This window comes from Pocillopora verrucosa, chromosome 9 (genome assembly GCF_036669915.1).
Source record: "Pocillopora verrucosa isolate sample1 chromosome 9, ASM3666991v2, whole genome shotgun sequence".
Lineage (NCBI taxonomy): Eukaryota > Metazoa > Cnidaria > Anthozoa > Scleractinia > Pocilloporidae > Pocillopora > Pocillopora verrucosa.
Genome location: NC_089320.1, coordinates 21,043,779 through 21,070,986, shown reverse-complemented (window position 1 = coordinate 21,070,986; position 27,208 = coordinate 21,043,779). Strand labels below are relative to the sequence as shown.

Below are 27,208 nucleotides of genomic sequence, written 5' to 3'. Positions count from 1 at the left end.
ACAACGCTTTGTCAAGGCATCTTCATGATCTAAAAGAATTGGTGTTTGATTTCCAGGATTACGACGAAGAAATGGAATTCCATTTTTTGTACCGTGATGAAAATCTCTTGGCGGCAATTTGCAACTTCGGAGATGTTTTCATACTTGCAAATGACGGAGACTCTAAAATAGCAAGTCGTGATGTAAAGGCTGCTAGACAGGGTAAAAACATAACCAGTCTGACAGAGGAGGAGGAAAAATTGGACGGCAAAACTGAATTCCAACACGCTACCGACAGAGTCACTTTACTACAAGAATTCCAGGGGAACTTCAAAAGCCCAGACAACACGACAGAAACCCAAGAGGCCGATTTAAAAAGAACAGTGCTGACCAAAGTTTTCGAAGAAACAGTGGATGTTGTTCAATTGATCGAGATCAAGGGCGAAAGCCAGGAGCTACGCTGCGAAGACGACTTAGCATCAACTTTGGAACTGGTTGACGGAGGGATTAGTGATTCGAGTGCGAGAGACATCACCTGCAACGAAATTGAACAAACTACAGTTCTTAGGCAAAACTGGTCGGATGTTTTCACTCCTTTCGAACAACTTGTCTCCACTAATGAAGAGGTCGAGGTCTCGGCTTTTACTGTGGAGAAGACATCGAGCGCCGAACTCGAAAAGAAAGATGTAAACAATAATAACAAAACCGTCGTCGATAGGAGTGTTGTGACATTACAGGAAGACAGTTTTTCAGCATAGATCGTGTTTGTGAGAAACGAAATGAGAATTGAAAGCCGAGTAAACGAGATACTTGCTTGTGGGGATGAATACTAATGAAGATTGTTATTCTAGTGTGTTATGTTTTGTTATTCTAGTGATGCAATAATGATTTGATGACTTCAGTTAATCTCTGAAAAACAAACGAATAAACTACAAAGGAGTGCCGAGGTAGCTTTTTCTTTCACTGTTTCCAGGTCGAATTGCAAGTTGGAATGTTGGTTTCTATTCAAACAAGGAAGCAAGTAGTTCTAAGTAGTTGAAGTTATCCCCAAACGTTAAGCATATTCTTTCTCTGTCTATCTTACGCTATGACCGTTCTTCGAAGCTTAAAACCGTTCTTTAAAGTTAAAAAAAACCCGCAATAAATTTAACGCCCATAACGACAGCTACTTCAAGCACCTTTAAAGCATTTTTATTCTATAAATTACCAGTCACATTAAAACATACCTTGTCCTACAGTTACTTCGACGTAATGGAAGTGCGGAAATGCGATCAGTTACAACACATTGGGCAAGCAGGTCGCTATAAGGCGGTTTCAAAACACCTCTACGTTGATTGTCTCTCGCGAATACCGAAGATCACAAAACAAGAATATTTTCCTATTCCCTCTACCATCTTTTTGTCAGCTAACTCTTCCGGAGGGCTGTTTGAAAACGAAGGTTCTCAAGATATGCAAACTCCAGAAATAATAATAAAAATTATTTTCTAGCCAAGAACTTTCATTAACCCTACTTGATTGCAAAAAAATAAATAATAAATAACTTTGGCATCGGTATCTAAAGATTACTTGTAAGGAACTACTGGAAACAATGAAGAGTCCTCACCCATGTTTGGTTCGACTTCAAAACCAATACTATTAGCGCAAAAAGCCTTAATGTGTATGTTGCAGAGTAAGTATCTCTTTTCATTCTGAGCTGCCATTCTGAAACCGGCCAGCCAACGGCGGGGTCTTGGGAAGAAGTGACGAGAAGGTCGTTCTCCTCAGTCCCGCTTATTCTTTATCGTCGCTAGCCCCAGTTTTCGCTCGTCCCTACATATCTTATGCCAAGATGCTATGTTTTCTTAAAAAGAAGGGACCCTTCACCAAAATGGCGACCAAAATTTGAAATTTATCACCAAGAAAAATAACCCTCGCAGTAAGAAGGACAGAGTCCGAACAGTATGCACGGTAAATTTTCCGAGTCAAACCAACCCATATCATCTGAATAATAACTGTTTGAAATTGATCGTAGATGAAGACCCCTAAACGACTGGTGGTATAAAATCTACATGTACCTTTGCACCTTGCCCAATAAGTTGTAACTAATCACATTTTCGCACTTTGCACTGAATAAAGAGTGGCTCTATAGTTAGGAATTTAAGTTCCTGTTCTCTCTCGTACCACAGCCTGAAGTGCCCAGCGATCTCGGAAGAGCCTGTAGAGAATCAGGTAATTAAACGTCAGGAGCCCAGTGACCGAGAGAAGCTGGTGCCAAGAGTGGGACCTTGTTATCATAAACAGCTGATATAAGACAAGTAACAACAGAACTGCTGCCATCCAGTTGACGAGTCGCAAGGGAGATTCGAACATGAACTACAAAACAAAGTTACTGCGCGTCAGTATCGATAGCAAATAAGCTCGCTAATAAATTTTCACCAGAAGCCATACAGTTATTATTTCCGTCAGCAAAAAGTACACATGAAATACCCAGTAAACAGGCTTCGGTTGAAAGGGTTGGGAAGGACCTGACGTCGACTGAGGGGGTGGGGGCGGGAAATGGTGAGGCCCCCCCCCCCAGCTCTTTTCTTCCCGCGTGAGTGGGGAAGTGGTAGGTGATGCAATGTCTTCGGTTACCCTTTTTTCGGCAACAAGTTGTTTTAAGGGGGTGGGTCAGGGAATTCAACCTACTGAGAAACTGCTTTTGGATCCATTCCGTAAACAAAGAGCAATAATGTAAACGTATCAACCAGCACCGCTAAATGACGCTGATCTACAGTTCTACGGATGGGAACAGTCTTAACATAGAATTGCCCATTTCAAAAGAAAATCCAAAGGCAGAATGAAATAAAGCCAGGCAAGCAAGCCAGCAACTTGCTGAATAATTCTTAGTGTTAAAATACTTACGAAAAATCTTCCATGATGCGCGTCCCCTGGGATTGCAACATTGTGAATACCGAGCGCTCTGTATAGAAGTTTACCATGCCGCACCAGGACCCCCTGAGGCCATACCGTTAATGCTGACCATCTAGGGGTAGTGACAAAAGATACCGATTATCATGTCAGCGATTAATATGTTAATTAATAAAGTCGTGGACTAACGGAAAGAAGTACATAAAGCTTAAAATTAGCTTCTTGTTGATTTTCTTATTTACTCGTTCTGATTTGAACTTACCGAAAGTCCATCAGGTTACAAACCGCACTTTTAAAAGAGCTGCTGCGGAGGTCATCGGATTAAAATGACCAACACATCTTAATATAAATAAACAACTTACACATGTGGAGTGTCGCGGTGACCGCAGGGATATCTCTCCCATCCGCCAAGATGCAATGCACACTTATGTAAAGCGTCACAATAATTCAGCGGTAACATGTACATCATTAACATTAGCAAACAGCTCAGCCAAACGAAAAGCGTGTGCTGACAAGCCCACCACATGTCGTAATACACATAATGTTGCTGTGAAAAGATCAAGAACTTATATAAATATATCAAGAAAGATGGCAAATTTTAGAAGGCAGTCGTCAAATGGATAGTTTTTTTCCCTTTTTCTTGAACGTAAAGAAAACAATCTGAGTCCCCGTAGGAGCAATCAAGCCGCAGACCTCCGGATTTCCCGGTTCCATCCTCCAGTACTGAGATGCACAGACCTCGCAGATAAGCAGGCCATATTCAAGGTATACATGTGACAAACGTTCTGCGTACTACTAAAATGACGCCGTTGTCAACTCCAAAGCATATTTCAAACTTCAACAAGTACCTACTCTTTCGGACAAATGAAGGATTTGCAAAGGACAGAAATCATATACCGGTAGCCAGTTTTTCTAAGGGCCGATAACTCGATCCAACAGATAAATTGCTAACGGAATAAGTGTAAACAAAACGTACCACGCTATCCACCGGACAGAGATTTATCCATCGGATAGCGTTATTTACCCTTCGAACAACCTTGAGGAGGTTTGCAGAATAATTAGATAAAACACATAACAATATTCAACTCGTCACTGACCATCACGGAGTCAAGTTATAATCCTCACCTCTGAGAACTTCATCGGAATAAACCCAACATAGTAAGCGCATATGAGTGACTGAAAAAGAACCTGTTTGATCCGAAGATTAAAATCGGTTCTCAGGCATTCTGTTTCGTATCGCACTGCATCCGGTGGCAGTGAACATGGTTGAGGAGCTGGTAGTTCCTGTTTAGAATTTCCGTTCACCATTACACCTTTAGCGTCCAGTAGGCTGCTCTGTAGTAGCTGTAGCTGTGATAATGGGCCTAGCTCTTGGTGTGGACTCAGTTTAAGCATTACTTTATTTCCCTGGGGATCCAGGGTGAAGCCAAACGTAATTATGTACATCACTGACCTGGAGAACAAGAAAATCTCTATCATTAAACACTTAATGACTTTTCCGGAGAAAATAGTTTGGTTCATCCGATGAAAATAATTGATGGAAAGTTATGTTTGCATAAAGGAAACAGCTCTAACACAAAAACAAAAAACGCACAGAAAGCTTCCACATTGTGCACAATTTCAATCTTCATTACCAAGAAGACAATAGTCATTTCATACAAAAACAACCCCTTAATCAGAGAGATATTCAAGGAAGTTCTCTTAATCACTTGTAGAAAGGAAAATTACTCAAAGATATGCTTATCACTACATAAATTTCATCCAAAACAAAGACATGAACATGATATAGTTATAATACTCACGGGTAGCAGAGAAAAAGGCAATTTTGTATACTGTTTTGCTGAATAATTCTCCATGACAACCATACAAAGCTTGACACAAGTGATAGAAGAGCCACGCCCTTCAGGAAGAGGTTAACAAAACACTTGACAGTGTATAGTAGTTCTGAGGCTAGTGTCTGTAAAAGTAAAAAATAAATAAACAAAAATCAGGGATATAGAATGGATTTTCCAATGGGGGTTCCAAGACTAAAGTTTTATGGGTATTAAAACACACACTGATTTGAAGGAAGGGGTTCACATCAATCCAATGATGCTCGTCACTCTTAGGGGGTCAAGGTATTTACCACTAAGAGTGACTAGCATCTAATCCCTCCTAACAGTACCATCACAGAACCAAACATTAAAGTCACAAGAATATGAATATAAATATGGACACAACCCCCAACCATTGATATTCTTGATGGTTAAACAAATTCTCCTTGTCAACGACAAAGGAAATATACAGAGAACAGTATGGAGAATATGCATACTGACATTAAGGTGTAAAAGGTTAGAGAGGGGAAGAGTGTTATTTTGCTTCAGCTCAATTGGAGGTTAAAATTTGAAGGGAAAAGTTTTAAGCAATAAATTCAGGTCAAAAATGGTTGATTTAAAGCCCAACAGGCTACTAGTCAACCTCACTCATAAGAAACACTGGTTGACCCTTTAACCCCTGAGAGTGACGAGCATCTAATTTCTCCTTACAATATCAACACTGAATCACACATAAATGTCATGAGAATAAAGGCAACTATCACCAACTAAAAAAGCTCCTGATCATTAGACAAATTCTCCTTGTCAGCACATTAGTAAATGTATAGAGAGTACTGTACTGCAGAGTTTGAAAAGAATTACTAGTTCCTAAGAAGGTTGTTGTGCTATATCAGTGCACAGGCAAAAGACATAGTTGAGAAAGACTTGGACGTAACATGGAGCTTATGCAAAAGTAACAAAACATCAGTGGGAAGTTTTTTTTTTTCCCCAAAGCCTCCCAACCCCTTGATCCCTAAGAGTGACTACCAACTAATTTCCCCTAACAATATCACCCCTGAATCAAACATTACAGTCACACCAGGAAAGGAAAAGGAGGAAAAGTTTTCAGCAATAAATTTAGGTCAAAAATGGTTGATTTAAAGCCCAGCAGGCTACTAATCAACCTCACTCATCAGAAACATTGGTGGACCCTTTAACCCCTAAGAGTGACAAGCATCTAATTTCTCCTTACAATATCAACACTGAATCACACATAAATGTCATGAGAATAAAGGCAACTATCACCAACTAAAGAAGCTCTTAGTCATTAAACAAATTCTCCTTGTCAGTACCTGAAGAAATGTATAGAGAACAGAATAGAGAGTGTGTCTACTGATGTTGGGGTGTAAAGGGTTGATGTTTAGACAAATATGCATCATGATTATATAATTCATCTACAATTACCTGTCCAATTACATTCCACGCCACTCTTCGACTCAGGAAAATGGCAATGAACCACATAAGGTGGATATCAACCATGTGAATATTCTGCCATGAAAAAAAATAATTTCTTAGTCAAACTAAAATAAACACTGCAACAAATTACTTCACAACTCATCACAAAAGTGATGAAAATTGTAGAAATATGAAGTTTAACCTCATTTATAACAAATAACACAAATTATAACAAGATGCACATCACATACAGCTTAAATTGTCTTAACCCTTTAACTCCCATGAGTGACCAAGACAGAAATTCTCCTTACAATATCAATACAATATTGTGCAGACAAGTGATGAGAATAAAGAAAAATATCAGTTAGGGAATTTTTCAGTTGACACAATACCAAATTCTCCAAACTAACATCACAAGAACTGTATGGCAGACAGTTAGGAGAATTACTAATGAGATCTTGGGAGTTTAAGGGCTAATAGTTAATACTTTAATAATGACTTCTGGTACAGTTGTCCAAGTTTAAGCCCTGTTCAGGGACTGCAGTGCTTCTTAGCTTTGTATTCACTAGCTTTGTATTGAAAACATGCTTACACCCAAGAGCAATATCTGTACATTTGACATTGGTTAGTGACTGTTTCATCTATTTTTAAAGATTGATTTTTGAAAGCTGATAACTAGCTTAAAACAGACTCCTCATGACAGATGTCTACAGTTAGCAGAATTGTACAAACAAGTTACAAATGGCATTAAAATAGCAAATAAACTGAACAGAATGACCTAACTTTACAAACGAGACAAAAACTAGCTACTTGACTCCTATGGCAAAAAAAATCACAGCAAATCTGGACAATCAGTTCACATAACCCAGACTTGTAACAGTGAACTAACAAACAACTCCTTCCCTGATTCTAATGAAGACCTCAGCTCAGGTTGCTGAAATATCAGTCATTGCCATCAACAAGAATTCTTCCCTAGACTACTCTCACCGGCACAACCAGATGACAAAGTTGACTTTTTCATTAACCCTATGATCCTTTAGAGCATCAGGCATCTAAATTCTCCTTACAATATCACTCCTGAATCAAACATATAGGTCACAAGAATAAAGAAAATGATCCCAAACTAAAGAAGATCATGATTGTGAGATAATTTCTCATGGTCAGTGCTTTTCCGGGTGAACACGGTAACATTATTTCTAAAGGTAGTCAATGTGTAAAATTTTGAAAGGAGAGAGGACTAACAACACCTCTGCACTGGAGAGGCCCGCTAAAAAGGCCTGAAATCAATATTGAAAGAAAAGGTTTCAGTCACTTTTTAAGTTTTTCCTATTGTAAAAACATTATTAAATTCATGCACTTTGACAAACCCACTTTGATTAATGGGTCTAAAATTTATGTTTTACACTCCCTGAGGTGAGCATGAAACATTTTTATTCAAACCATAATATGGAACAAGTTTGACACCACTTCGTAGAATTTTCACCTCACAAAAATACCAAAACATGAAGCTTTGACCATTCTACTCCCACAAGTAACAAAGACAAAAGTTGTCCTTACAATGTCAATACAACATCAACCAGAAAAGTTATGAGAATAGAGAAAAATATTACTTGGGGGATTATTAGTTGATCCAATACCAAGTTCTCCAGATTTACAACAAAAGAATTATATGGCAGAGGGTAACAAGAATTACTAATGCCATCTTGGGAGCGAAAGGATTTAAGACATATCTTTAAATAAAACAATTTCCTACCCATGAAAAATCACCAGTCACCATAAAAGCAGAAAAGTTGAAACACTGGCTAACTCATTTTTTGAGTCCATTTTCATCATAAATTCAAGAACACTAACAAGACTTCAGTAAGTCACCTACTGGTAACTAACATTAAAATTCTCATCCCCAACAATCAATTCTCGTCACACTGGGAACCAGCTGATTATAATTTTGGAACTACATAACTTTAAAACTAAAAGAAAGAAACATCTGTTCCATAAATCTTCACATCCTTGAAGCTACATACATCAAAACAGCTAACCTGGTGGAGATCAGAACTCAAGGCATCTGACCCTTTGAATGTTAAGTCATTTCCTGAACAACAATATACTACTCATGCGTTTTATAAGTAAAATGGTAGACCAAATCATTCATCTTTGAAAAAGAAGCTCACATATATTATATTTGACAGGTTCAAAGGAAAAGAACAATGGCGTGTTGTCTCCATACCTACTCCACAATTAGCATCACAATTCATTTCTGTCAACTACCCACGGGGGGATAGGCGAATTAATAATAATGGTATACCGCACAACAATAATCATTTTCGTATTTTCAAATATACCGATGTACAAAATACTCGAGCGTCACCCCAACTGGCTATTTCTGACAAGAATCGAGCGAGCGCTATTTTTAAAGGTTAATTTTTAGCTGCTGCTTAATAATCAATGAATTGGAACACCTGGTACAGAAGTAGGGAGATAACCAGTTTGTAAACTATACACGGGAAAGGAATAATTATTTGAACAACGCTAATTTTTGACAATCAATTGATTTTTTAATGGTCGAGAGAAGTCGATATATTGTACCCTCATTCATACTAAGAACGGAATTAGAGTTACTCAACATTAAGTGCACCTACCGTTTTGTAGATGTTGACATGCTGAAGAACAAGCGCGCTGACAAGATAGCAAAAAAATAAAATTTCGAAACCCATTGAGGTAAACGCAGGCAAGTTAGGATGAGGATAGTGGTACAGTGGAGGGATCGTTAACAACGAAGAGATCGAATGTATTCCACTGGTAGATGGGGGCGATCCGTTTCTGTGGAGAACAAATGAATCGAAAGCGAAATTTAGCGTTCATTATGCAGTCGCGCGTGCCACTGGACACATGTAGTTAGGTTTCATCAAGAATTCTTCTTCGCACGGGCAATCAGGCCTTCGATTTCTGCAGACGTTACACTCTAAAATAGAAACGAATGACTTTACAAATTGTAAACAATATTATCGAAGAAAAGGACAAAGATTGGCTACAAGATAAAACTTACCGATAACCTCGTACAGCGTTCTGAAGACTTCGTATACTGGACGGGCAACTCGCCTTGACGGTGACAAATTTTCTCCCTCCCGGCATCAAACGACACAGCCACAGGAAAATATGATCCAGAATGGAAGAGCTGGCGACCAGATAGAGGATGAACGGCCAAAGTAGCGTTCCAAACATCTACATTAACGATCTCACTCCTTATAATGTTTCTTTATTCTTCTCACCACAAAGTCAGCCGTCTGCTTGAACTCTTTTGGAGATGCCCGCTGATCATATAAACGCAGTCTCACGTAAATTCTTGGAAGTTCCCGAAAAATGCCATTCAAAATGTTTAAAATGTTCAGTTAAGGAAGTTTCAAGTTGTTTTTCTTCCGAACATTCACTTCTTTTAGGCAGCGATCGAATTGAAAGTTCCTTCTAAATCCGGATTTTAAAGCGTAATTCCCTAGTGATTAGATTCAACTTGAATCACGCGCGTCTCACAAGATTTGTCTTTGTATGGTGAACAGGAAGACACAATAACACACGAGGCATTGCTGATAGAAATTCCATATAATAAAAAACCACGATGCTGCCTGAGTCAAAAACGAATCTTGCATTAAAAAATGTCCACTCCTGCATCATAAATTTTACTTACACTAGACAGAAGTTAGTCTACAAATTTATGTTGGATGATGGTTAGGGAAGAAGTGACTTAAAACGATCGGCTAGGGTTAAGAATCTAAAAGAGGCAAATGGAATGCATTGGATGTCTTTTTGTTTAGCAGTTCAGCTAATCAATCAGTCGACGAGGTAGCAGGAAGTGCCAAAAGCCACATATAATCAAGAATCATGATAGTGTACGCAATAGTCGGTGGACACGACAAGGTTCGTTTTCAAAAGAGTGGACTGGATCCGACTAACACGCGCACAGTACGTTATGAACTGTGAGTGTGACGTCAACTTTCACTTCAACAGTTTTGCAGAATGAAACAAACAGTGGGCTTAGGGTGAAGAGCGAAAGTTTCCTCAAAACATGAAGAGTAAGGCTGCGACTGCAGCGCTTTCACTTCCCTTTTTGTTCAAGCTGAAAAGGTAAGATTTTTTTAATTGTTGTGAAATAGTAGAAAGAGCCTGTTGTTATTCTGACATATATTTCTCTCTCATCTACGAAGCTATGAGAATTCAAATTCCGTGGATTATCGTAAATAAGGGTAACTTTCCCGGATAAATTACCCTGTTGAAAACTAACCTTGTTTCATTTCTCAAAACTATTTGGTACCAGTTTTCCAAAAGGATTTTTTTTCGGCAAAATAGCAAACAAGTCTTACTAATTTCTTCCCGGTAAACAGATACTTCTCCTGTTGCCATGGTGGTTTTCACACGTGCGTGCGAAGTGTGTGCGTACAACGGTCAACCGCCTCGTGCTTTTCTAATCTATAACATTCATTTTTAATTCACTGGAAATAATTGCAATCTGATTGGCTCTCAGCTGTGCGATTTATTTACGAATTGCACTCTCTTTTCTCCAAATCGCTTCTTTTTCCTAGCCCATGAGAAAGCAACATTACAAAAATTCAACCAATATGATTCCAAGACTTATTTAAAGTAACCAATCAAATTTCAGGAAAATAGAAGCCCAAGAAGCTTTTATGTGGCAAATTTGGCTTTCGTACCCACAACATTTTCGAGCAATTTTGGTCCAAAATCATACTTGTGGTTTCAGATCATGTGTATGATTTCTGACCAACTTGACCCACCCCCCCCCCTCCTCCCGCCCACTCAGTTCAATTACCATTACACATCGACTAAAGATTAGACGTTTGGGAAAAGGGAAATCCCCGGTCGTTTTGAATTTTCCTAAAAACGAAAAAGGAGTCCTAAACTAGGAAGGTAGGATCAACCCTTTGTGTGAAGATAGGGCATCTGTATGATAAATCTGAACGCCCATTTCAAAAAAAAAATACGCCAAGAATGCTTTTGTTTCTTCAATCTTTTATTTTTTAATTGAATACGTTAGGTTCGTACAACTTAAGAGTCGAACACTTAAGTTTTAATGACAAATAAAAATCAAATAAATACTCCAAAATTAGAATGAAAGCGGTTCAGACCAAGCAAACTGAATAAAAAAATGGAAAAAAGTGAGCAAAATGGAGAAAAAACTTGCTTGAGTTAGCCTCGCATAAGAAATATTTAGTATGTGTAGGAGAGAGGGGGCTGGGGTAGGAGAAAGTTCTACTTCGCATAACTAGCTAAAACGAATGATATTAAGAAACAGGTTAAAATGCAGTCTTTTCATTAAAAAAAAATTACATTTATGGGCGACTGAGGACTCCCAAAGGGGAAAACAATCTATAAAGGTCTTATGAGCATACTTAGTTGGGGAGTTACTATACAATTATCAGAGCACTGAGTATAGATTATAGACAGGAAACTTTGTTCTCACATTTTTAACCGATAATTTAGGTCTAATACATGATCTTGTACAGACTCTCCTAAGTAGTGTCCTAAATTGCATTTATACCTCTCAAGTCGACGAGGTTTCCCTGGCAACTAATTTAAATTTATGATATGAAAAGTACTCCTTTGGAAAATCCTCCCATCCAAAGACTGGACGAAAGGACTTTGAACAAGGACACTTGTCGAGGGAAAGCTTGTCCAGCGAAAACTTTGGTGGTCTTTTTGAAAAGTCTGCTTCATTCATCTGAATGGCGTGCTTCATATTTCTTTGGTGCCCTGTGATAAAGCGTGCGTCCAAATTGAAGCGAAATGCATGGAGGGAATTTCTTTGGCTAAAACATTTGAATTACCGCGTTGAAAATGTTACAAAATAAGTATTTCACACTTCAGCTTCCGTTCATCGATATATGAAATACTCGGGGAGTTTGGAGAGCAAGAGAGTTCATTATGAATTTCTTGAGGCGAAGCCGAAAAAAACGCTAGCTTCTTGAGTGCTCTCCAAACTTCGTAGGAGATTCTTGTATCGATGGACGTGCACCCCGCATAAAACAATCGTTAATGCTGATTTAGAATTTTTCCAAACAGAATAGAGATATCCTCAGATTAGGACGACTTCCGTGATGATATTTCCGCTTGTTGGATTTTGTTCGCTCTGATCTGAGAAAAAGACCTGCGCGTATTTGTCCAAATAGTTTTAAATTCTCTTTTTATAATCCTGTTCAAGTATCCGTATAAATAAGGATTTATAACTCCCGTGGAGTAATAAAGTCCAGAGACAATGGACTGTAGTAATTCCGTCCCATAATTCCTTGTGTGTGAGGACCACAGGTTTACCACTATATATGGTGTCCAGGCGATAAATAACACTCCGACGATCGAGGCCAATGTCAAAGCTGTCTTGATATCTGCTCTGAGGGCAGAATGCGGCTTGCGCATGCAATATTGTCCCGATATGACCGCCGCTGACACTTGTGCACCAAGTTCGGGCTCAAGTACTGCAGCCATTTCCCTTTGACGCAATGCCTTTACTTCGCGGGCGATTTGCTTCGAATGACGTAAAGCTACTCGCAGTATACTGATGTAAATAAAAATAATAGAAACCAGCGGCATAAAGTAGATTGTAGTCATTTTGAAGTATGTAAAACTAACGGATATGTGGTAATTGGATTCGCAAAGCCACTGTCCAGGGAAAGCATAATAACGACTCCATCCCAGAAGAGGATAACACGCTGATAACAACGCATAAAACCAGATGAAGAATATGCATAAAACGGTCCTGTTACGGGTTACCCAGCCTTTGTATTTCAGAGGAGTTAGTATGGCTAGATACCTGTCCATGCTAACTGATAAAAGCGTCAAAACTGAGACTGCGCTCGTAGCATGTTGGAAGAATCCAATGATGTCGCAGCCAGTTTTACTCACGACAACGTAATTACTTGCCGTGGTTGCGATGCTGAATGGTAGTAGAAACAACGCCACCAGAATGTCATTGATGGCCAAATTCACAAGGAAAATACAGGAAGGAGAGTGAAGACGCCTCACTCTATAGATAATGTAGCAGATTGCAGTGTTCCCAATGACAGTAGACACGATCATAAACACTATCACCACAACTAAACCCACAGCCATGGTGATAACTTGTCCTAGCTTTCCATCATCAGTCAGTGTCTGTTGATATTATTGAATCCTTCCTTTCTTTAGAAACTTATTAGAGACCTGGTAAGAGAAAACAGAGTCTCACATACATTTCGCTGTCACTGAATTATAAATGACCCGCTACAGAGCAGATCTGAACAATAACCCGAACCATGGAAATAAAGAATGGATAAAACAATACGAGATAACAAATAGAATCTCACCTTTTTGAGACCGTCAAAGGAGAATTTATCATCTCCTTTGAAATTATGGCCGGAAGAGCTAGCGGTTTTTTAACACTCAGTGAAATAAAGGTCAGAAAAAGTAAATTATCCCGCTCTCATCTATCCTATGCCCTTCGTTTTTAAACCGACAACTAAGCAGGCAATTTAAACTATATTTTCCAGACTTTTCGCCTCACGAAAGAACGTTGCCGGCAAAGTGTGCACCAGGTTAATTAAAGCACAGAGGGTAGTTTTACAAAGTCCAAACCTTAGGTTACTAATTGAACATTTACATACGCATTCTTCCTAGGGTACTTAGGAACGAGAGTCGACAGAAAGAGCTGACCTTGTGGGAGAGAAATTTTCTGGATTTGATACAGACAAATAGATGCTTCTTCATCAGCCAAAAAGTGGTAGTTTGGCTTTTGGTAAATGAAATTATTTGTTAGATGATAACTGGTTCGTGAAAATTTCTTAACAATGATGAATGTCTGTTTCGGTGTCGCAAAGAATAATGAATTAATTGTGCCAAAATAATGGACACTTTTACATGACAAAACGCATTCTTTGTGCCGCATTTTAGTTTCCATTGAAGATTCCGTGCAATTCTGCGGCGGTTTGATTTTTTATCAAGGGCGCCTACAAACATAAATATGACCAAATTTCCAAGGAAATAATTTCTCCAGAAGTCCCATACGATATCTAGAAAATTACGCAAGTAAGGGAGAATGATTTGTCCGCGATGGAAGACTTCGTTACTGAGGACTTCCTCAGGCCTGACAATTCTGTTTCATAAATAGCAATTTTCTTAAATTGTAACTCCTTGTGAGCACAATCTTTAAAGACAATTATTTTGAGGCAGTTGCAAACCCTTCAGTCCTTAAGCTTGTCATCTTCATTTCAGAGGCTTTTCTTCTAGCATAGGTGGACATTAGGTAACAAAAGAATAGAATTTCTTAGCTTCCTCAATTATTTGACGTCTTTCATCTAAGCTTTCCGCAAAAAAGATAAAAGCCAGTTAACACTTAATTGCCTCCAAAATTTCTCAATCTGTTTGCTGAATGCATGCCCCAGCTCTCTTGTTTTAGTGAGCCTAATTATTTTGAATAAAATTGTCTTTTGGTTTGTCTAGTCTTTAGAGAGTTAAATTGGCCAATTTTACTCTTCCGATCACTTAGTTTTTTAGCAACGGCTTTCTTTGTCGCAATCCGATTTTACCTCGCTTTGGTCTTTATCAGTTTATCTACAGATCAAACGCGCTGTAGGCACCTTCTTCCTTGTGTCTGACATGTCCAATGTTGCTAACCTGGCGACGGTCTATCTCTCTAAGGAACAAACAAAAACAACACAGGATCGCCTGCGGAAACAGGAACAAAGCGCTTACGCTTTCATGTGAAATTTTCGCTATTTTCACTGATGAATTTAAAAAATAGTTTTGATTCGGAAAAGCCGGTCCGGTTTGGAAAACTTCCGAATAAAAATTAATCAAATTTTGCCTGCAGAGTTCAAAAATCCTCAAACAGTTGATGTCCACGATCTTACACGAAATGCTCTTGAATATTAATTCAGTGTATTTTCATCCGGACACCTGTCATATTTCATAATTTTTAGCCTCGAATATATGTTACGACCTAAATGTGGTGCAGAAATGTTAAGAAACAGACTTACAAAGCAGTTTTAGTCTGTAGGAAGTTTTTTTCTAATGAGGACTAAAAAGGTCTACTTTTTCCTTTTCCACGCGCCACAGCTAATCCAAATTCGAAAATTTCAAAAGTTAAAATGTTGCATTTACATGAAACCGTCTGAGTTGCACTTTCGACCTCTTTGAGTTGTGGAGCCTGCTTTGTTAAATTTTGTCCTCCAATAGCTATCGCATCACAGCAAAAGCATGCTTATCTCTGTAATGTAGGTGTATAAAGCAGTTAACTGTGTTGCTGAAGGTTTTTTGTGCGCAAAGCCATGAACAGAGGAACCGCAGGTGTAATTAGCACACACAAAGCCACCGGCCCCGCTATAAAGTTGTGGATTAAGATTATATCCTCTGATTGTAGGGGACAACAAATGTTTATCACACAGACCTTTCAGCAATTTTATTAAAAAGCCGCTAAACGAAGAAGAACATTTAAAAACTTGGTTTCTTTTTCAACCTGTCGACAAAAAATGCTGCACTGTTGAAAAAATTTTTTTTCCTAGAGCTTTTTCGGAAAGTGCTTTCCTATTAGAGAGAAGGAATCCCATCATTTCTTCCCTATAAAAAAACATTTGATCATAATAAATGGGTGATATTCTAATAATTTATGTTGAAGTTATTGCACTTCCTCGTTAGCCGGAAAAAATTATTCAATATTTGGAAAAACCAACAAAGTATTTGATAATTAATTCCTTTCATTGTTTACTAAGGATTATTTATTCTACCAGAAAAAGACTAGAATATTCCAAAATGAGGCAAATCCTTCCCGAAAGTCAGGGACTCAGTCGCTTTTAAAAGGAATTCAACGTAGTGTTTGTGGTAACATTGGTGTACATTTGCCTGCGTGAAGGAGGTGTTATCCTTAGAAGGACTAGTTTAATAGAATGCTTGTTTAATGTCACTGATATGAATGGTTCTAAGTAGTATTTGTTTAGTACATGTAGTTAACGAGAAAAATCGCGCTCAAGTCGTCGCAATGGCTTCCATTTCGAAGCCTGATTTCGTGGAAATGAAAAAGAAAACGGAGAAGTTAACTGGCTTTTTTACGTATTTTTACGATATTTCGTGATGTTAACCTCCCCAAAAATGAACTTATGGAAATAACATTTATCAACGAATATTATATGCGCCGCTGTGGAGATGAAGTCAAAGAAAATGTATTAACTCACCATGATAGGTAAATGCTCGTTAAGGAGAAAAAATGAAATGTTTTTTAGAGCACAGACTTTTTTTCTACCTATTAAAGTCGTAATAGAACGTTACGTGTTAATCGAAAGGTATAAAACTCCAGCTCACAGCTATTTCTCATATTTTGGTGCATTTTCAAGAGTGTTTTTTTAAGTAATTCGTTCCGGAGGGACTAGTTAAATGGATGAAAACTAAAGCAACTAATCTTTCACAGAAGTAGGAAGAGAAGAATAAATAACCGAATTTTGAAATTAATTAAAGTTGACAGTAAAGATTAAATATTCAAAAATAGACATTGCAAGCTTCAAGTCAGTTATTTAAACAAGCTCAAACAACTCAAATTAGTGCTGTTTCCTTTTTTTCTGCATGAAGCTTCGAAAATGAAACTTTACGGGTTCAACTTAATTTTTTTTCACTTTACACATCGATTTTAGAGTGCATGACTAACAATTCAGCGCGCCGTCACCACAACTTATTGTGGTGTAATAAGTAAACAGAATGGCCTTTACTTTTCTCCCAAAACACCAGGTGCTAGGGAACGAATACAGCTGAGTACTGATAAACCAGCCTTTCTAGAAAGAAGAAATATCTACTGAAGCTCGATCGGCAAAATCTAAGGGTTCCGTCCCGGTCGTTTTTGCTTATTGACATCCAGTCTCTATTCCCGTTGCTTTTGAAGGTGTTTGCATCCTAAATTTTAGCTGAGTTAAATGCAAAATACAAAAAACATTTTGATCAGAGAGTAAATTCAAATTAATGTTTTTCAGACGCTACATAATTTGTAGGTAGGTGGCAAAATTGTCGCCCCGCGAAAAATAGATACGTCTAAAAATTAATTGCCTTCATCAATCTTAGGTAGAGAATATCAGGAATTCTCGGAGGCGTTTATTCCCAAGGGAAACTAATTTTTGAACGGGATACGAAATGTTAAAAAATATAACACCGAGAGTGCTGATGTGTTTAATGTTTAATGAAAAAGAGGCTAGAGTACTCACCTCATCAGTTAGTTTTGCTGTTAGTCAGAGTTTTTCTTAAAAGAGAACTAACTGATTTTGGTCAGATTGAAATATTAAACGTATGCGCAGGACGAAATAGAAACTTCAGGCAAGACACAAGTAATTAAAAATCAACCTTTAAATAACAAATTAACTGCTTCAAAATTTTCTTACCGAGTTGGGCTTCAAACTTGCAAAATTCAGTTTTAGATCGAAAATTTCCTCACGCAAGGAAAATTCTTCGTCGAAGCTCGAATCGCCCTTGGCATTCGACTGGTATTTCAATTAGCCAGTGCCTCCTAAACATAATGGTTCGCATCTTAAGACCCTTGGAGCTTGTGAATAACTAAATTGGACTGCGTATAACGTACATATCCGGTCAAATATAGCGCTCTCTCTTACGGGTTATCTGTCATGTAAAATGCATTTTCATGTGATTGGTCCTTTTTATGTAAAATACCGGTTCGCAGGAAGCGAGAGGGGAATTAAATTATGTCATGTCTAATATTTAGCATGAAGAAGAAATAATATAATTATGTAACGAATGCACATGTAAAACAACCTCTGTCTATTGTGAACTTTCTTCAGGTCATTAGGGAATTAATTTATATTTTGGAGCTCACTAGGGGGCTGAACTTATGTTTTTATTAAAACGGTTTGTTACCACTTTGAAAGGTTGGGGCGGAAAATGGGTATAAAAAGGTTTTACAGATCACAATTAACTCCACTGCTCACCATGTAAGGATTAAGATTACCTTTTCCGTTTGGGATGAATCACGATTTGCTGCCAACAAAGCTTAAGAAAAGTCTGGCAATCTTCGTAGAAATGGCTTTATGATTATCATGCAATGAAGATTTTTGGGGGAAGAATTTGCGATTATCAAGTTGTTATCTTATAATCAGGCGCGAAGAAGTAAGACCCTAATCGCACATTGTCATAACCCATTAGTAAAGCAGCAGTAGAGTACAAAAAGAAATATATCTCTTCTTGATCTGCTTTGAAGCTGATAGTTGATGTGTCTTTATTGGCTAAACTTATTAGACAAATAAATGTTATGTTGCCCTGGTGATAGCATAGCTGACGCATGCACTCATCTTGATACTGTAAATGTTGTTTTCCTTCCCAAAAGTAGGACTTGTCAGCTTTAAAATCAAAGGATTAAATAGCATTTGGCTGCGATATTCGCTGGTATATTTAAATCTGAGCCTTAAATTCTTAACGAATGGAATACCAACCGATGAATCACTCATTCCACAAGAATCTTGGAATTATCCTGAAGCACCCAATGATTGAACAATAAAATTTTACTTGTGGAAAAAAATTCTTTGTCGGTATGACGCTGCGTTATGTCTCGGCCAAGTGACTCATTGGATACTTCTCATAAACTTTAAGCGAAGTCGTCGAGTATCGCGCTCAAAGTCCCGTTCGCAAAGTCAAGATCATAGTAGCAGTCTGGCTCTCTATCGCAGAATGATTCCCAACTGAACATTGACGGGTTATGACATATACGACGAAAAATTGTCAAATACTAATGAAAAAATTTTTTGTACGATGCTCGAAAAGTTCGCTTGTAATTTACGAAACGTATCTGATGAGTCTCTCGGCCGAGACGAAACGCCGCGTCATACCAGCCACGATATTTTTTCACAAATATCTTGCAACTTTTTACTTTAAATAAATTTGTTTCCACTTTTTTTAACGGTATTAGGCATTCACTTAAAATAAAATGTCATAATTGTTTTAGATTGAGATATTACGACAAAATGTTTACATTTTAAAATTGTTACAAGTAGATTCCATTTTGTCCTGCGACTGTTGAGCAATGAGTCACAGATGAAATCCAAATCCTTTTGGTAAGGAAAAAAATTGTCAACAAACCACAGGCGGGTGAAACGGTCGTGGAACTGAGATTGAATTAGGCCAAATTTTTTATTTTTGTATGTTTTTAGTAAATCTCAGAACTCTAAAAGTATATGTTTCCTGAAATAAGATGGTAAGATGTACAAAAGCAATTATATATGGGTGGAGAAGAGATATCCTTCTATTAATTACTGGTTGAATTTCAGTTTCCTGTCGGTCTTTCGATGTTCTAAAGCTCTTTTGTGCAAACAAATGGAAAGTTAATTAGAGGTTGTGTGATTAACACATACACACAACCACACTTGGGTCGCCTTTTGCGGTAACAACAAGTTCTCATTAAGGCGTTCCTTACTGTAAGTGATACGTTAGCGATAAAATACCCTTGGAAGCATCCTTGCTTCGGTTGAGGAGAGATATGCTGGTGAAATGTGCGATTAACGTACCTCTAAGGGCTTTCATTTTAAACTGTTCCATCCCGTAAGCAAGTTCAAGAGTTTCCACTTGGCATTAAGACGCCTCAGCCTGTGTTTACGAATTCTCGTCGAAATATTATTCTCGATCGAATTCGATTGAGGGTCCTTCCACATGCAAAGTTATAGATACGATATTGGTCTTCTGGTATTCATTTAAAACATTTATGCGATGAATTTACGTGTTTTGTGAGGACCAATATCTTATGTCAGGATATGACATAAAGAACACTTACGAGAGTAAAATTTGAGAATAATCACCGCTCACTTTAAAACCTGAATCAGATTAAAATTGATCTTTTGTATTCACGCACAGAAGTTAAGTCCGCTCTCATGATTCCTCATGTTCGTGTTCCGTCTTGAACTTATCTGTGCGTGCTTGGATCGTTTTACGTCACTCCTATTCACATTAAATATTTATTGTTTGTTTTGGTACGTTCCTATCGCCCTTCCAGTGCTCTTTAGCTTAAAAACCTGCCAAAATCACGCGAAAATGGTGACTGAAAATGCTATGAGTATGCGGTTGTATTTAGTTTTTTTGAAATGAGGCAGCGCTGAATTGAAATAGGTGCTTTGTCCAATTATTTTCTGTGCGGTATGATCTGTAAGCCGCTGAACTAAGAATGTTTTCAAGGGGAAAATGCCACCGTATGATAATATGTAAATTTTCTCTTTTTGACGTTTTACGTACAACATTTGCGCGGTATTCGATCGAGTAATCATATTTTTCAAGCTTCTCCATAAAATTAAAGATAAACTTTCATCTTGAAAACCACACAAGTGCGTTTTTAAACACATCTTGAGTAACTTAACGCAACGCAGTAGAGTAAGAACTTAAATCTAAATCTTTTCGCGTAGCTAAAATTAACGGCTGCAATCAAGAAGCACACATTAAACTGTCAAAATTACATCCTACACAACTTGAGACCAGCTCATATTTCATTCAATCTATGGAATCCTTCTTTTCCTTTGTTTTGGTGACAAGCTAATGTATCTTGTAAGAGAATAATGATGGAAATCGTGCAAAGAAATCTATCAAGCTTAAAAGCTCATAGCCAGGGTCAAATGTACATGATTATCGCAGTATGATTCCAAATATATATCATTGACCATCATGTAGTTTTGATAAACGTGAAAAGGTTTATAAAACGTGACTAACTATTGCCTTTGGAATACGTTCCTCCATTTAATTCTGTATGTCAAATACGTTTCATAGAAAAAAATGTTTCAGAAATTATACATCTCAGAGCCGATATAAAAAGAAAACGCTTAGGGGCATGTTGGCATAATTCTACTAATAAATTAAATGTCAGTTTAAAACTTAAAGCTAATGCCTTCAGTACATTGAAATGAGTTTTCATGTACGTTTCCTTACTAATAACTTAAAATTGCCGCAGAAAAAACCCAGGCAAAAAAAGAGACAGAACATAGAGTAAGAGGCTTTTTTCCTCGATGAGGTTCGTCCTAATCAATGAAATATGACAGCGCAATATTTTTTTTGTTTGCCGAAATTATTTACGCGACCATACTGTAATGAAAAAGACACCAATGAAACCATTAGTTTTAACTTCCTCATAAACAAATGGCTTGTCAACGTTTCATTATTTTGCTCTAAATTTGTCACGGAAATATATTTTCGGAAAAGCGTTCAAACCCAAATAAAGAAAGGATTTTCCCCCAAAAATATTAAATTATTGGTTCTTCCTCTTCATTTTTTATCTTTTAATTATACTTCGTGTTTAGCATTTTAGTTTCCCACAAATTATTTTGTTCTTTGGTTTCTTTACACATACATACAAAATTGTGTGGATTTTCAAACCCTATCTACGTTTTACGATTTGTCAATGAAATGTTCTTCAGAACGTCTTGAAATTCTTCTTTCATTCAAAGAAAGCGTAGATAAAGCATGTCTTTCAGCGCCGCGACAAAATTTAGTGTGAAAACCTTATTGCCGGACGCCTGCGATTCGATAGCAAAAAACAGAAAGAGTAAAACAGAGACAAATTTCAGTGTACCACAGTGTTAGAAACAACTAGTGGGAATTTTACAATCTACGTTTTCTTTTATTTCAAGAAATAAGTAAAAGAGCTCTAGTTCTCAGATATACGACTGATTATCGTAATAGTTTTTTTTATGTAACACACCCGACTATTTTTGGAATAAAATTTTAAATATGCCAGAAAACTACCTTGTTTAGATCCTCTGGCCCATGTGAATAAAAATACCATATTTGTTGTCTAAAAAGAATGCAATTTTCAATATTTGGCTTCAAAAAGTTCTCTACAAGAAATATTGACACACTGGCAACATCAAACGTTATGATATACAATTAAAACGAACCAACATACCTTAAGAACTGATATGTACACCCTGAAGCAATCTTACTTACAAATTGATATTTCAAATTTCGAATCCCAGGTCGTTTGGCTGACTTTAATATCTTGCGAGCGAAGTGAATAAGATTCCTTTCAACCGACAGACGTATTTGTATTAAATTTACCTCGTTCTTTGGGTTTTGACGTCAAACCTGCAAATATCTGTTATTTACATGAAAAACCCTGTCATTGTTAATAATAGAACATGTTTTTTTTCTTTTTTCAATCTTGAGGCGACACTGTTCTGTTTTTAGGAGAATGGCGAATGTTCCCAAGCAGAGCCACAACAATACTTTTTATTAAGAGGCTACCCAATTTTAGTTCAGCAAATTAATACTGCACTTCCTAGGAAGTCACAAAAGGTTCATGCAAGGCTGCAGTTTTTAGGAAAATTGATTGAAGAAAATATTGCAAGAGAAAATGTTTAGTAAAAACTGTATAGAACACTTAGGAGACAACCAAAGGTACACCTTTTTTATGGGTGTTTTTGGAGTGGAGATTCCTCCATCGAATAATGAGGGGACTTTTTTCCTCGGAAAGCTTAACTATTAAAGAGGAAATGGCAACAAGAATGGCTAAAAGGGGGTTAACATTAAACATGTGTCAATGTGGTTCAACAACATTTCCTTGTGAAAACAAATAGAATATTTAATCCTTTGTATTACTACCGTAATTACGCAGGCCTTGTGCTTTACCATTGTATAACCTGTCGAGCTTGAATTGAATGTCATTAATAACTTAAAACTCTCATTTCTATTTTACCTGCCTGTAGGCAAAGATATCTAAGAACAAGACTTTCTGATTCCGATCGTAAGGGTAAAATTTACAACGAAGCGTGGTTTTTGCAAAACTAAAGCCTTAACAAACACCTCCACATTAGTCATAATAATTTGACACACGATTATTGCAGAAAATAAAAAAAATGTGTTGACGGCTTTGTTACGTGCTGAGAAGGAAAAAAAATGATTAATATAAACGAAGCCGCTTAGATACCGTGGAAGACGTTTTTTTTAAAGATTCAGAGTGACGTAATTCCAAATGTAAATTAACAATAAAACGTATTTCAACCATCTGAGGGAGTCTTTATTACGCCCACGTCAAAAATAGGTTTGACTCTATCAGCCAAACGTAAATTCAATTCTTAGTTAAGATTGTTTTTTTGAGCTGACTCCATTTTATCTAAGTGCCCGACCTTGTTATTTTCAACAGTTTTCCACCATTGATCAAACATCGATGACTAAATCGGAGCGGGGGCTATATTGAAGTCTTGTTTGCGTTACGGAAAATCATTTAAGTGAAAGGTATGTTTTTGCTTCTGGTCTGGAAATCCTCCATTATCTTCTTAAGTTTCTATAAAAAAAACTGAAAAAATTTCTGTACTGTTGTAGAAACATAAGACTCAAAATTTTCTTAGTCCATCATCTGTGATAAGCAAATAAGTTGTTCGTTTGTCACTCGCAGAGGAATTTTTTAATTAAACGTCAAATTGTTCAAAATCTCTCTTAACGAGGCCAGAAGGTCCTCACGTTTTCGTGGGAGAGGGGCAGATAGGGGTGGAATGGGAGGAGGGGAGTCGTCTTATTCCGAACCAGCAAACTGGTGAGAAGATTTGGCTGTTTGATCTTGGATAATTTTTTCGGAACTTCGAAAGCCATCGTCTTTAACTGAGTAAGACTAAGGTGCAATGAAGAGCCAGTCAAAGCGTGTACATTCGAAGAAAGATTGATAAAGGTTGGATAAGTACTTTAATTGCTCCTACGGAGGGCTCTTGCACAAGAAAAAAGCGAATAACGTAATTAGTGACGAGGTCAGCCGTTTGGGAATAGCTCTCTCAGATCAAATGCTTTCAAAATAGCTATGACATAATGTGAGACTCAGCCACAGACTGTGTATTGCAACTTTCTGGGTGCTGCGATGGCAGTTCTTTCTCATTCGAAAATTTTAATCGCCTCGCCCGTAAACACCTTTTGCCGGAAATTCATAAAAAAAGAGTTTCCTTCAATCTCATAAATTTTACACAGCGTCTATTCTGTATATTTCTCTTCACTCAGCGATAGTAAGACATGTGAATTAATCCTTGTGTTTATTTCAGTAGCTACCAATCGAGAAAAACTGAATTCACTGCCCTAACATTTTAAGCGGGGCTTAACATTATGTCATTAGGATTATGCCGGTTGATGAGACGTTACGAACGCGAAGGGACATGTTTTTTTTGACACTCTGGACGGTTCTTCCAGACGCTAAAACCTAATATTTAGCAGGAACCTATCAATTTTTGGAATTTTCTTATGTCAGGCTTCCTATTTTATACAAAACTAAGCATTCATGAAATTTATACCAACTCAGCTGATAATAACACCATAAGCGTCGATAATTCCTAGATTTTCTGAAGCAAACATAGACAAATCAACGTAATGAGCGAAGAAAATTTAAGATTGGAAGAGAGATCTTAAATCCTTTTAAAAAAAAAGACGGCTTAGTAAAGCTGTAACGTAGAAAAGGTACAGTAAATTTAGCGAGAAAAGGTATATGACCTTTGACAATCTCTATGTGTTGGTAAAGGATCCGTGTTTCTTGTTCTTTTAAAACACTGTTTGGATCTTCATGGCTTAATGAACCCATAAATAAAAGAAAGGCACAAATGAAATCTCAAGTAACCAAGGATTTCAGTTGAAAAAACCATCTTTTATTTTAAGGTCAGCTCACATCAACATAAAGGTAACTCACCTGTAAATGGCTGAACCAAATAAAGATTAATTTTCCACTCTTAGTGCGCTGGCAGAGTTGTTGTTTTCACAGCGGGAAATGTCTTGGAAATATTAAACATCAAACAATTTCAGTCAATAAATTCACCTTCTTGAAGAAGATCTTTTTGCTATTGAAAACAAAATATAACAAATACATTTGTTTAAATTGACAGTTTTATTATCTTATTTTGTCATTTATGTTATTCATGACAGACGATTTGTGAATTGCTAACATAATTAGAAATTGCCGCCTTATTCCTCTGCCGCTTGTTGTTTGCGACTTGCATTCAGACGCCGGGTCACGAAATATTCAATGAACGCTGGAAGTGTTATAACAATAACACTGATCTATTCACAAGTACGGTCTTACTTTAAAGGATTTGAAAAAAAAAGGGAAAACTCTCTTTTAAGTCCAAACCTTTTGTTAACAAATTCAGAGCCCTGAAGCAATATAACAATTTGCATTCTCAAGAGTTGAATCGATTTGCAAATGAAAAAAAACAGTTGTAGACATTCTCAGGATATATTGTTATGAAATCTAATCGATTAGTGTAAAAACAAAGAGATTTAACAGATGATATTAATGTGTTTTCGAGTCATAATCCGAGATTTTATTTCCACAATACTCCCACTAAAATTATTTTAAGTTAAATTTGAATATTCACAATATTTTTACCTTCTTTAAAAAGAAAAATTGCAGATGGCTAAGTTGAGAAAAGTAATAACTTTAGGTCCACAATTAATAATCTTTTGCCATAACTCAGCACATGTAAAACTGCACTTGATATCAACACTTCAGGTTATTGAACTCTTCGCTCAAACATTAAATGAATTTTTTTCCATGTTTATATAGCTTCACCTAAACACGGTGGGTGTCGTGAGAATTCAAGAAATTTTGCATACACCCACCACCACCACCCCCACACCCCGTGTTTAAATATAAAATGCGTGTCATAGGTAATTATTAACACAGTGAGCGGGACGTCACAACCGTGTTTACATACTCTCGTCTCAACACACCTGTCAACCAATGCGAGCTTGCTTACTATCTGAAATATTTCATGCTAATATGTATAATGTAAAAAATTGTAATATGTACAGATTTTCACCTACATGGTATGCGAAGACTTCCTGGTCACTGAGGATACTATCTGAGTCTGACGACCCGCAAAATGTTTTGTTTAATAATGTGTTCCTGCAGATTCCGAATAATTTCGGGATATCTCGAGTTTGGATCTCATAAAGCTCGAAAATCTTCCTTTGAATGTATCTGAATTCCAAAATTCTCGTAATTTTTTAGCGTGCGATGGATTAAAAAAGAATTTTTAAAAAAATGGGTTATAAGTTGGCATGACAACGGTAAGAAACCGTCCTGAAGGCATGAGGATAATTTTTCGGTTTCTATTTAAACTTATTAATGACCATTTTAAGAGCGAAGCTCACTATTCTTCGTTTTTCGAGACTATAGAAACAAATTCTACTTGTCACGGGGATCTTTTCTATGATTCTTCTTGTTTCTTAGATTCTTTCTTCACCAAAGTGTTGTGGTATATGGCACACTACTAAGCTATTGTTTATCCTTTGATATTCTTGACCTCCTACGGGCGGCGGACCTTTAAACTTTGAAGTCAAAAGCCAAATGCTTTTAAGCTGGGTTGGATCGAGTATTTCTTCTCGCATTGGGCACTAATTGTTGTGTACGACAATACCTCTAGCCTTATTCTGTAATTGTTTTCGTGAAACCATGGCACAGAATTTAACATATTCACGGCAATGAAAAAAAATTGGCAACGCGACATACAAATTTTTTAAAGTGTCATACGTTTAGACCGGATGTTAGATGGCAAGAGAGAACAACCGAGGTGTTGTCAGCTTCCTTCCTCTCCGACAACAATTTGCACTTTTTCTAAAACTTTTCAAATTTTGCATCAAACATCCTTGGATTGGATAAGGCGCGTATTAAACGGAGCAAAATGAATTTACTTTGAGTTTGTTGTTGTCTTACCTCGGTAAACAACTACGGCGCTTATACTGAGAGGAACAATGTATTAAACTCATGATCTTTGATGGCAAACATATTATGGTAACAGGTTTTGACGTTTCCTTTACCATATTCTGCATTTTAATTTTTTTCTCACATGTTTTGAGCTCACCTGAAAACACATTATCAGTTTTATAACAAAACAAATTCATCATTTGTATCAACCGTCATTAGTGATTTTGCGTTCAGTTTGTTATTCATCCAACTCTTTCATAATACTAATATCAATTTGATTCCATAGATTGAACTTTAAAATTTTCAATCTGTTTTTTACGCTCGATAGCATGTAGCAAGACAAAAAAAAATTCAGTTATGGAATACATTAGCTTACATTTTGTTTGCCACTTTTCGTAAATCATTAAACGTGTTTTCAGCATTTATCAGG

The 27,208-nt window shown here is 37.1% G+C and overlaps 2 protein-coding genes across 5 annotated transcripts; both read right to left on the bottom strand.

Annotated features, from left to right (window-relative positions):
• Positions 1-1,154: 1,154 nt before the first annotated feature.
• On the bottom strand, positions 1,155-9,538 carry LOC131792788 (transmembrane protein 39A). The gene is made up of 8 exons (XM_059110191.2): positions 9,160-9,538; positions 8,753-8,933; positions 6,126-6,209; positions 4,671-4,825; positions 3,994-4,321; positions 3,231-3,415; positions 2,863-2,983; positions 1,155-2,331 (listed from the first exon to the last, which is right to left on the bottom strand). Exons 1-8 carry the CDS (start codon positions 9,333-9,335, stop codon positions 2,116-2,118), a joined length of 1,446 nt encoding a protein of 481 aa, XP_058966174.1. The 5' UTR covers positions 9,336-9,538; the 3' UTR covers positions 1,155-2,115.
• A 1,629-nt stretch (positions 9,539-11,167) lies between these two features.
• On the bottom strand, positions 11,168-22,126 carry LOC131792796 (G-protein coupled receptor 161-like). 4 transcript variants are annotated; one of them, XM_059110202.2, is made up of 2 exons: positions 22,009-22,126; positions 11,168-13,313 (listed from the first exon to the last, which is right to left on the bottom strand). In XM_059110202.2, exon 2 carries the CDS (start codon positions 13,224-13,226, stop codon positions 12,201-12,203), a length of 1,026 nt encoding a protein of 341 aa, XP_058966185.1. In that variant the 5' UTR covers positions 13,227-13,313; positions 22,009-22,126; the 3' UTR covers positions 11,168-12,200. The 4 variants fall into 4 exon arrangements, with proteins under 4 accessions (XP_058966185.1, XP_066028872.1, XP_058966184.1 ...); XM_066172775.1 differs by lacking the exon at positions 22,009-22,126 and adding an exon at positions 19,634-19,795; XM_059110201.2 differs by lacking the exon at positions 22,009-22,126 and adding an exon at positions 17,504-17,672.
• Between the last annotated feature and the right edge of the window lie 5,082 nt (positions 22,127-27,208).

What these genes read in the sequence shown, in the direction of transcription:
- LOC131792796 (XM_059110202.2), bottom strand. Translation starts at nt 13,226, where the DNA reads ATGGCTGTGGGTTTAGTTGTGGTGATAGTGTTTATGATCGTGTCTACT.
- LOC131792788 (XM_059110191.2), bottom strand. Translation starts at nt 9,335, where the DNA reads ATGTTTGGAACGCTACTTTGGCCGTTCATCCTCTATCTGGTCGCCAGC. An exon ending in ATGTCAACATCTACAAAACG is followed by an intron (nt 6,210 to 8,752) that starts GTAGGTGCACTT and finishes TTTTCATGGCAG; the next exon opens with AATATTCACATGGTTGATAT. An exon ending in CGTGGAATGTAATTGGACAG is followed by an intron (nt 4,826 to 6,125) that starts GTAATTGTAGAT and finishes TTACTTTTACAG; the next exon opens with ACACTAGCCTCAGAACTACT.